Source organism: Centroberyx affinis, unplaced genomic scaffold, assembly GCF_046629955.1.
Source record: "Centroberyx affinis isolate AG114_WGS23_722 - 3 ecotype Tasmania unplaced genomic scaffold, CSIRO-AGI_Caff_v1 ptg001053l_1, whole genome shotgun sequence".
Lineage (NCBI taxonomy): Eukaryota > Metazoa > Chordata > Actinopteri > Beryciformes > Berycidae > Centroberyx > Centroberyx affinis.
This window is the reverse complement of record NW_027279606.1, coordinates 138,080-150,056: the sequence shown is the minus strand read 5'-3', so window position 1 is coordinate 150,056 and position 11,977 is coordinate 138,080. Positions and strand designations below refer to the sequence as shown.

The 11,977-nt window shown below is 39.9% G+C and overlaps 1 protein-coding gene across 1 annotated transcript in view; it reads left to right on the top strand.

Moving 5' to 3' along the window:
• Positions 1-11,168, top strand: part of pof1b (POF1B actin binding protein) — a 41,355-nt gene extending 30,187 nt beyond the window's left edge. The window contains 8 exon segments of the mRNA XM_071522996.1: positions 1,677-1,713; positions 1,716-1,789; positions 2,231-2,383; positions 3,314-3,433; positions 5,647-5,778; positions 6,895-6,965; positions 8,030-8,144; positions 9,665-11,168. Of these exon segments, the coding sequence (XP_071379097.1) occupies positions 1,677-1,713; positions 1,716-1,789; positions 2,231-2,383; positions 3,314-3,433; positions 5,647-5,778; positions 6,895-6,965; positions 8,030-8,144; positions 9,665-9,685 (723 nt within the window). The 3' untranslated portion in view covers positions 9,686-11,168.
• The last annotated feature ends 809 nt before the right edge of the window (positions 11,169-11,977 follow it).

The window sequence follows — 11,977 nt, the reverse complement described above, 5'->3', positions numbered from 1 at the left end:
TGAAGGCTTATATATTTTTCAAACTCCATCTCTACTATTGTCTGGTAGTTTGTGGCTATAGATTGAGACTCATTATAATATTGTTTGGACATGGAAGGCCAAGCTTGTGTCTTCACCTAGCATGTTAAAGTCGAAAATCTCTGAACCCTCACTCTCCTCTTATTAATTAATTAATTCATTCAAACATTCAAACTTTATTTCAGACTCAGGGTCCAGATAAAAAAAACAAACAGGACATAACATACAATGAATTACATACAAAGCAAACCAATGTCTCCACAGCTGGGATTGGTAGCGTATAGTACTAAACCTTATGTTTGATAAAACCAAGATGATTTTATTTACTCCTGCAGCCACAAACATTTCACTTGCACTACACCATCTAGGTCTTTTAAGTAATATTCTCATGGTATCATTATAAGCTACTTGAAGTCTCTGTAAGCTTGCTTTTTTGTAGTTTGACCACAAGTGTGCAATATAGAGTGGTGTACAATATGCTCTGAACAGGGACACCTTCACTCCATCTCTACACATACTAAACTTGCGTGAGAGAATGTTTGCTTGTGCATACATCCTGCGGCATTGCCTATATATATCATCATCATCTGTCATTTGTTCTGTAATAAAATGTCCAAGATATTTTACCTTATTACAGATCCCAAGATTATTATCAGACAATTTGAAGTCAGGAAATTTTAGACATTTGTGCTCTTTGGTTCTACAGATCAAGACAACACTCTTACTGGCATTGTATTTGATATCATGTTCCACACCATACACAGTACATATAGCAAGGAGCTGCTGAAATGATCACATGGCACGTCAGATGACCTTAAAGTGAGTAATGATCTTTTAGCAGCCGACTGAGAACTCATTACACTGACACGTTCCTCACTTATTACGACTGGAAGAAAACTGATGTGTCCAACCTGTATAATTAGTGACCAAGGCTTTTTTTTTTTTTTTTCTTTCTTTTTTAACTACTTTAGCAGCTAAGAAATGAAATTGTCAGGTGAAATCACTGAATGCACTTGCCTCTGTGGTAAATGGATTGGTTATTTTTGGTGTTAATTTGTTTTGTTTCCGAACCTGTTACGTATGTGTTACTTCCCTGTTATTTAGTCAAGTCTAATACAGTGGTTTTACTCTTCTCAAGTGCTGGTTACAGCAGGGAAAATATTCCACCCAATCATTACAGTTTTCCACCACTCAAGTCCTCAGATCTGTTTCAGTGTTGTGTTTCCACAACACAATGAGAACTATATGTTGTTATATGTAGTTCAACTGAATCACATTTGTACAGTGTTTTAGTAGTTAATCGTTTTTTTTACTATTTGAGCGATCGTTAACAAAAGCAAGTACCAAATGTTTTTGGCTATACAGTTTTCACACAGTCAGATGTTACAAAGACCCTTTTATTTCTTTATTGTCAGTTTAATACAACAGAAGCTTAAGATTCCTTCCTCTGTTCTTCTGTGAAGAAGCCAATTTTTGGGTTTGGGTCAGGGCTGCACCTAACAATTATTTTCATTATCGATTAAGCTATCGATTATCTGTTTGATTAATCATTTAGAATGACAAATGCCCATCACAGTTACCAGAGCCCAAAGTGATTCTTAAAACTGCTTTCTCAGTCTGACCAGCAGAGTATTATTTTATAATCTCTCTCATCCCAGCGTCTGGAGAGTGAGAAGGAGACTTTGGAGAGAGATCTGAGTTTAAGGCGGACCAGGCTCAGCAGTACGACGGTCTCCTGGAGGCCGTCAGAGAGAACAACAGACAGCTCCAGGTACACTCTTCTGTGTGTGTGTGTGTGTGTGTGTGTGTGTGTGTGTGTGTGTGTGTGTGTGTGTGTGTGTGTCTTGTTTTTCTATACTAATGATGAACGAATGTGCCAGATAGAAAGATGAAGAAAATCCTTCAAAGTGACAACATTTTACCACTCCTTGCTTGGGTTTAGGGCTAAGATTAGAATAGGTTTAGGTTTAGGTGTGTGTGTGTGTGTGTTGTCTTGTTTTTCTATACTAATGAGGATCAATTGTGCGATAGAAAGATGAGGAAAATGTGTGAGTCATTTTGCCAATGTTCAGAAAACTTTAAAAAGCTGTTTTGGGGTTAGGGTTAAGATCAGAATAGGTTTAGGTGTGTGTGCTGTGTGTGTGTGTGTGTGTGTGCTGTGTGTGTGTGTGTGTGTGTGTTTCTGAGTTCCTCTGCGTGTCGTCTCCTCCAGCTGTCTCTGAAGGAGAGCAGTGCCTCCCAGCGTACGCTGGAGAGCCAGCTGATGAGCAGCCGAAGCACCGACTCCGGCCGCGAGTTCAAGGTGAAGGAGCTGGAGGGGCGGATGAGAGCGATGGAGAAGGAGAACGAGATGCTCCGGCAGAAGGTACTGCCCCGCCAGGCCCGACACATGCTGAAAGCTTCAAATGGCACATCAGGCCCACTCTTATGATCTAGTACCATTACAATTAAAATTGGCAAATTAGGAATGTTGCATCATAGGGCTGTCGCAGTGAAGGAATTTCCCCTGCGGTGATTTAGGGTGTCTCAACAGCGTGGTATGCGGTGAATGCGATATGTCATATGCTAATTTGCATATCAATATATAACCTACAGTCTCCGCTCGCAGCGGAGGAAGGGAGGCTCCGCTGTGTGTGGGAAGCGCTGTGATCATTAGAAACCTATTGGCAAATGCTTTGGGATTCAACACTTTAACATTGTTCCCCATGGTCAGAAAAAGCCGCCAGATTTGTCGCCAGCTAGTCACTTTTATAAAGTCGCCAGGGGGTTCTGAAAATCGAAAATTGCTAAATCATGAAAAAAAGAAAAACGTGAACATAGCGCGGTTGTGGCGGTTGCTTGCCATCCACCACGGTTAGCTTGTCTATAGTGTGGTATTATTGCGGTTAATGCGACAGCCCTATCACATCTTGTGCTCTCAGACCAAGAGTGTCCAAAACGTAGGGGCCACCCACTGTTATTGATTACACCCATTAAATCCACTTCAGTCATGGAAGGGAGATGTAGATGAAGGTCAGGAGAAAGGCTTAGTGGAATGTGCAGCTCAGTATCAAGTAGGGGGTTGTAATGATTTTTCTAGGAATATACAAATGCAGCCGTGGTAGAAGACTTTAAATGATTACTGCACTGCTGTTCTTTATGTCTGACTAACTGTCTCTCTCTCTCTCTCTCTCTCTCTCTCTCTCTCTCTCTCTCTCTCTCTCTCTCTCTCTCTCTCTCTCTCTCTCTCTCTCTCTCTCTCTGTCTGTCCATCTGTCTTCCTGTCTTCCCTTTACCCTGTCTGTCTGTTGTCTAGTTGGCGGGACAGTGCAGCAGCTCCACCCTGCAGACCAAGACAGAGGAGCTGTCCCGTCAGTACAACGAGCAGCTCAACTCCATGAGAGAGGAAAAAGACTTGGAGCTACAGAGGCTGCGGGTGAGAGGGGAGAAACGGACGGAAAGATGGAGTCATGAATGGATACATTTGAATTGGGCAAAACAAGATAAAAATATAGAGGACTTTCAGGTGACCGACTGGCGGTCATAGTGGAAGTCCTCAGCTCTTAGTCACCAACAGCTGTGAAAACATACAACTCAGCCATTTCAGCAGAGTTCAGTGGACATGGTTCATTTCTCTGCTGTTTTTGACTGACTGATCATTTCATCACTGATCCATTCATGTCAGCTTGTTAGCTAGCTAACCATAGTATCTGGCAATGGTGGAAAGTAACTAAGTACATTTACTCAAGTACTGTACTTAAGTACAATTTTGAGGTACTTGTACTTTACTTGAGTATTTCCATTTTATGCTACTTTGTACTTACAGTATACTCCACTACATTTAGAGGGAAATATTGTACTTTTTACTCCATTAACATTTATTTCATAGCTATAGTTATTAGTTACTTTTCAGATCAATATTTTATATTTAAAACATTTGATCATCTTTATAAAATATCTATAAAATAGCATTTTATAGATTAGACTACCCAAAAGTATAGCTAAATTGTTAAGATTAGCTTCACGTTGACAACTTTAAAATGCTCCTTACATGTACATGTATGTCAATAAATCAGTATTAATATTCCAATAATTTATGAAAAATATAACTCTCTAAATGGGGACACTTTGCATAATGAGTAGGTTTACTTTGATACTCTAAGTACATTTTGCTGCCAATACTTATGTACTTTTACTTAAGTAAGATTTTGAATGCAGGACTTTTACTTGTAATGGAGTATCTTTACATTGTTGTATTGCTACTTTTACTGAAGTAAAAGATCTCAGTACTTCTTCCACTACTGGTATCTGGTCAGCTAATCATCACTGTCTTGTTGTTAACACATCTGATTAGCACACTAGCTAATGTATCTAGTAGCAGCTAGCGTTAGTAGTGGCTAGTAGTGGCATGTTAACATTTACTTTGGTTGCTTTGCTAAATTAGCCTGACAAAGCCAAAACCCAGCTGTTTGTTCCGGGTAATTGAGCTGAAGCTTTTCAAGCTACAACTTGTCGTGTTTCGCAGTAGAGACTCGGTTTCCTGTGTCACAGTAACCTACATTTGGAAACTAATCTACCTTATCACACTATTCACTTTTACTTTACATGACTGAATGGATCTACATTACACCTGTTTTAAAATTGCTGCACTGGCTACCTGTTAGTTTTAGAATTGATTTTAAGATTATTTTATTAGTCTACAAATCACTAAATGGTCTCGCTCCCGACTACATGTTTGACATGGTTTTAAGATATGTAGGCTACCCACTAGATCCCTCAGGTCCTCTGGTAGTTGTCTCTTGGTTGTTCCTAGGGTTTCGGTCTAAGACCCGCGGCGAGGCCCCAGCCTGTGGGACGGCCTGCCAGAGGACCTGAGGGTGGCAGAGAGTGTGGATATCTTTAAAAGAAAACTTAAAACACACCTTTTTAGCCTGGCTTTTATCTAGTTTATGTCGACTTGCATTTTTACTGTTATTTTTTTTTCTTCTTATTTTATTATTAGTTTTATTATATTTTATTTATTCATTTCCATGTTTTCTATTTAAACTCATATTCTTTTTTAACTTACTCTTATTCTCACTTTTTATGTTCAGCACTTGGAGTTGCATTTGATGTATGACTTGTGCTATATAAAGTTTCATTCATTCATTCATACAGCCACACAACAACAATCTCTCTTTTCCTCGCCCAGTTGTTGTGTTTCTTCCGCATTTGCCTGCAAAGCGTCAGTAGGCTTTACAACAGGACTCACTTCACCAATGAACAATTTGGAATGGTGAACTTAAAAAAAACATCCAGGGAAATGGACAGAGGGATGCATGGGGGAAAAATAGAGGAGATTAAGTATAGAAGAAAGTATGGAAGGGTTCACCAGGAGTTAATAAGAGTTAGTTCTCAAGACAGTAAAAGTCATAGTTGAAACGATGGAGAATACTTTCATTTACTTACCACTGCTCTCTCTCTCTCTCTCTCTCTCTCTCTCTCTCTCTCTCTCTCTCTCTCTCTCTCTCTCTCTCTCTCTCACTCTCTCTCTCTCTCTCTCTCTCTCTCTCTCTCTCTCTCTCTCTCTCTCTCTCTCTCTCTCTCTCTCTCTCTCTCTCTCTCTCTCTTTCTCTCTCTTTCTCTCTCTCCCTCTCTCTCCCTCTATAGTCCCAGTTGACGAAGATCCAGACAACGGTCACCACTGAAAGGTCGTCCTCAGAGAAGAGCCTCCAGCTGAAGATCTCGGAGCTGCTGGGCATGCTGGAGAAGCGGCAGACCGTCATCACACGACAGGAGGAGGTCTGCAAGAAAACACATTCCCGTCCTACTATTCATCTTATTTCATTTCTTTACATTTAAGCGAATTCTTTTAACACGTCAGGCATTATTCAGGTTTCATGATTTTGTTTTCAAATATAAGTATATAAGTTCAGGAAGAGTAATGTTCTTCATGGTGTTTTGAAAATATATGTAGTTTAGTTAAAAAAAATACAAAAAAATAGCACCATCAAGTCATTGTCTGTGTGTGTGTGTGTGTGTGTGTGTGTGTGTGTGTGTGTGTGTGTGTGTGTGTGTGTTTGAAATTACATGGAAAAGGAACTGTGTGAGTCACCTGAATTGAACTGCCATGAAAACCAAGTCAACTGGTTTCTATTAGAAAAACAAACAGGATGCATTCTTTAATACTGATCTCTTATGTTTATTTAGACACATTTACCGATAGACACACACACACACACACACACACACACACACACAATGGTTCACTTGTGACCTGTGAAAGTCATTGTGAGTATATTTCTCATTACATCATTTCTCACACACACCACACACATGCACACACAAACACACCTTCAAGGTATGTAAGCTGATTTGTTCTTTATTCCACTGATTGGTTTTCACCAGTCGAGTCCAACTGCATTCTGGGTTTTTTTTTTGTTTTCCACATTGTCAGTTCATTTTACCTCAGGAATGTGGCGTGAGCTGCCTCTGTCACGCACACACACACACACACACATGCAAAACCACAAGCTGCAACTGTCAGTTTTACTTTTTAATTTTATTTGCACAGTGGTAAAACTTGGAAGCGAAGTGGTTTAAAAAAAAAAGAAAAGAAATTAAGTTTTAGTAGCTGTTTTTTTTTTTTTTTTTTTTTTTTTTTTAAATATAATAGTAATTAAAATAAAATAAAGTAGCTGTGATGCAGAAAGTTAAATCATAATCAGTGTGTGTGTGTGTGTGTGTGTGTGTGTGTGTGTGTGTGTGTGCGTCTGTGTGTCTCGGTGTTTGCATAATGTATGCAGGCATGCATGGGGAGAAAGGAAGTCAGAAACTCTGCATCCAAGCATTTAAACCTGTTGCAGAGTTTCTCGTGTGACCTCTGACCTCTGCCCTTTGACCTCTTGTGGTCCTCAGGAGATCAGGAAGCTGCAGCAGGAGAAGAGCGACAGCTCCAAGAACTTCACCAAGACCATCATCACCAAGAGGTAGGCTGCCACAGCAAACTACGCTGCACTGCATGACACTACATTACACTACATTACACTGCATGACATTATACTACATTACACTACATTACACTACATTACACTGCATGACATTACACTACATTACACTACATTACACTACATTACACTGCATGACATTACACTACATTACACTACATTACACTACATTACACTGCATGACATTATACTACATTACACTACATTACACTACATTACACTGCATGACATTACACTACATTACACTACATTACACTGCATGACATTACACTACATTACACTACATTACACTACATTACACTGCATGACATTACACTACATTACACTACATTACACTGCATGACATTACACTGCATTACACTACACTATCCTACATTACACTACATTACACTGCATGACATTACACTACATTACACTACATTACACTGCATGACATTACACTACATTACACTACATTACACTGCATGACATTACACTACATTACACTACATTACACTACATTACACTGCATGACATTACACTGCATTACACTACATTACACTACATTACACTGCATGACATTACACTACATTACACTACATTACATTACACTGCATTACACTATATTACACTGCATGACATTACACTACATTACACTACATTACATTACACTGCATTACACTACACTACCCTGCATTACACTGCATTACACTACATTACACTGCATGACATTACACTACATTACACTACATTACATTACACTACACTACACTGCATGCCATTACACTACATTACACTACATTACATTACACTGCATTAAACTACACTAGATTACACTACATTACACTACACTACACTACACTACACTACACTACACTGCACTATACTACATTACACTGCATTACACTACACCACATTACACTACATTACACTACATTACATTACATTATACTATGCCACAATACGTGATGCTATACATTACATTACACTACACTATGCTACATTACACTACACTATGTTACACTACACTATGCTACACTACATTACACTATATTGTGTGTGTGTAGGTACAGGAACCAGTACCCCATCCTTGGTCTGCTGGGCGACGACTACCAGGCCACCTCCCCCGTCAAGGAAGCCAAGACCATCGTCATCGAGAGAACTGGGGAGATTATCAAACAGGTAAATACTGGAGAGAAGAAGAGAGCGGAGGAGAGAGTTGTGCTTTAAAAAGGAGATTTTTTTCGTAAATTTGACCAATCTCCGACACAAAACTTCCAGATTTAGCCACATATCTTGTAAGATTACTAGCCATTATCTTAAAGGAATAGTTCACCCAAAAATGAAAATGTTATCTACTCACCCTCATGTCAGGCGAAACACCAGTGAAGTTCTTTAGCGTTCCAAAAAGGGGGAAAATATAGAAAATTTGTTAGCAAACTAATTTCAATAATCCAAGTGTTCTGAAGCCAAACAGTTACACTGTGAGTCCAAAAAACACCTTCTGTATATTTGCACCAGTATTTAGTGTAAATTCAAAAGTGTTCACGCTTGCACACACCCACACATCGCGTGTTCATGCTCTATAATATTCACATCATCGAGTGGCTGTAAAAACTCAGTAGACTTTTCAGTGACACATTATAGTTATTTGATAGGAAGTTGAGTATCAACTATTTGTATATTGGACTATCCAAGTGTGACTTTGTGAGAGTGGGAAATCTAGAGAGAACTCACAAACTTGCACATCTTTTTTCCAAAAATCCAGACTTGGACAAAAATATATTTGAATATCACTTCAAATGTGGATGCACCCATACTGCCACATCACTTGTACTGAACAATATTATGTTAGCTTGACAAAAATGACTGAGATCTATTCAATTTTTCCAAAGTCCAGTTGCTTTGCCTTGGTTTCTGGCATGTTGCAAGTGGATCTTGGCATTGCATTTTACTATTGGAGAAATTCTCTGATAACTATGCCCTTTTATAGCCTGATAATGGCCAAATATCCAGTAATAGTGATAATACGTATCGGTGCATCCCTAGTTTAATAATTTCATGGTTTTGTTGAATACTCAATTCTGATTGGCCAATAAAAGCCTTTGTTTATTGCTGAATAACAGACCGCTGTTCCACATCTAAGCATTTCACTCCACAATGAATAAGAACAACGAGAAGTCAATTTTGTTGCTTTCAAATCAAATTAACTGGCGACACCTTGTGCCAGAAGATGTTGCTCCTTGGTTACTGCAAACAGATCTGCTGTATTATTTTTGGGGGGCGAAGTCTGTAAATTACTTGATCTTGCAATTAAAGCCTTTTAAATCAATATTTTGTATGCTAAAGGATTAATGTCTGTGGTAAGTAGCTGTATAACAAGCTGGATAATCTACAGTGAGCCAGTCACTAAGCCTTGACAGGGTGACTGAAGATCCCTAAGCGCTTGCTGTACATCATGCCTTACTTAACTTGTGGTGCGTTTGATTTATCTTGCCAGGCTGTGAAACAGCCTCAAAAGTGTACCCGTTACTTTTGATTTAAGATAAATCAAGCACTCATCATCTTCTCCCAAATCGTGAACATTTAACTGCTGTTTTGCCTCACGTCTGATGACCAGACTCTTTTTCTCTGAAGCTGACTGACTAATAATTTGTGCAAAGCATAACGAACGTGCCTGTGTTCTGTTTATTTCGAAACAGGAAATCATTACAACTCCTTAAAGACACACTGCTTCTCTCCGACAGGAATGAATGAACGACAAGAGGACCCAGATGTCACCCCCCACCCCCCACCCTGCATGCCCCCCCCCCCCCCCCCCACCCCCACCCCACCCCCCCAAACCCCACCCCTCCTCTCCCTTATCCTCAGGGCTCCTAGGGTTGGTGGTGGTTCAGTTCCCCCTCTCCCTAAATTTGGGATCATTGGTTCAAATCCTTGGTTTGACCAAATCGGGTTTGTTTGGGTTGATTGTTTTGTTTGGGCTTTTTATAATAAGGGACCAAATAATCTGATAATCAAACACCAAATGTTCTTTTCAGCTGATGCTGCAGCCAGAGGGCAGTGAAACGGACTAGGTGGCAGTAAAGACGCATTCATGACAACTGGGAACTGTTGTAGTTTTTGAGCTGAGGAGACGACAGTTTTGTCATAAGAATCTGAACTGGCATGTTGTCATTATTGCTCACTTCCTCTCCTTGTTTATCTTCATAGCTTGGAGGTTGGAAATGTCTCAGCCAGGGTTCAAAATTACAATTCACCAAGTGACAAACGCTGGTAAAACTTTGTCTTTGTCGGATCATTCAGTACAGATCAAACCGCCACACTGGCCGGTAACTTTTTGAGACGATAACATGTGAAAGCCGCGGTTATATAAAGCCTTACGTCTTTCCCTGTCCTCAAACTTTGTCCCTGCTGACCAGTGTGCCCTCTCTCTGACCGCGAGCCAATCAAATCCAAGCAAAGCAATGGCTGCGTATCAAGCAGGCTCCTGATTGGCTCTCTAAATCTGTTCATCTCGTTATTGAATGTTTCACACAGTAGCTGATTTTATGCACTAAACAGCATTGTAAACAAGTAGGGTGGCATCTTTCTCTGAAAAATATTTAGCGATTATTTTTGCAAGTGATCCATGGCAGATAAATGTTTAGTTTATTAGTTAATTTAGTTAATTTTGGACCCTGATCCCAGCTTCCAGTTGTCATGAGTGCACTTTAAGGCAAAGCAGGTACCAACTAGCATGTAAAGTCATATCCTTCACAAAGCCACCACAGCCGTGCTAGCCTTGGGGACGAGGAAGTCGATGTGTTGTAATGATTACTATTCTGCATGTAAATATTTTTTTTCCAGAAGCTGGGCATGCTCAGTGAATGTTTTCTCTAATGAGACTGTTGAGTTGCCCTCTTGTAATCCGGTTTGAGGAACATTTGAAAAATGTTCTGTTCAGGTAGTTGGCTTTGCTTTTGTTTTGTAGTAACTGGTAGCTGTAGCTCTCAACTGTGTTGTGTAATCAGTTTTGGAAGCATTTTATTTTGAGGTGTGTCTTGATGTATTCAGAGGTGCATGGGTTTGTGTTGTTAACATGTAGCTTTGATGTGTTTTTGAATGCCGGGGGAAGCCTGATATTGCACATCCATGAGAGACTACGCAAGCTTCAGCTCCGGAAACATGCATAGACTCCCATGGGTGTAATGCATCAGACAGGGGTGGGAGAAGGGTGGGAGAAGGGTGGGTGGGTGGGTGGGGGGGTGGGGGGGGTGGTTAGGGTGAAGGATCGGTGTGTAAGCTGGGTGAACAGTAGGATGTATGAGAGGGATTCACTGGAAGGGAAATGGGGCATGATTTTACTGGGTTGTAAGATGGTGGAAGAAATGTTAAAAGCACAATATATAAACTGTATATTGAGTCTTTTACTTCCTGTGTTTTCCTGGTTGTCTTTGCAGGCTTTACTCTTTAATAGAAGAAAGCATGTGTCCACTGGGTGCTGCAGCCTGTTGCACCAGCTGAACTTGGATTTGATCGCAAAATAGCTTGTAAAGTTCACACTAAACTTCATGCTGTAAGTAGTTAGTTTGACACTAAAGCTATGTCTGTGTATCGTTGCCCCATGGAGACTGAACTAGATCTGAACTAGTAGAGCATGAAACCAAAACACTGTTGCAGACAGTGATGTTTTCACCTTCTGTGGTGACTAACGGGAGCCAAAATCAATTTCTCCTGCACTAATTAACAGCAGCTGAAGTTAATATTAGCTAACTTCAGAGATAGTGAGAGAAAAAGAGGATGAACCAAGCTAATCATCACTAAACATCAACAAATAGGTTCTTTATCAAGTACAAAGCATTTATTTATTAGAGTATTTATTTGTAGTTTGTCTCCCATACCCAGTACAACACAGACATAAATCTACATACTGTATATTATTACATTTAACTAATACAGACAACAACACTGACATCAAGTGGTGTATCCTGTAATTTCAACAGGGTAAAAGCTGTATACTGTTGCCAGGCCTA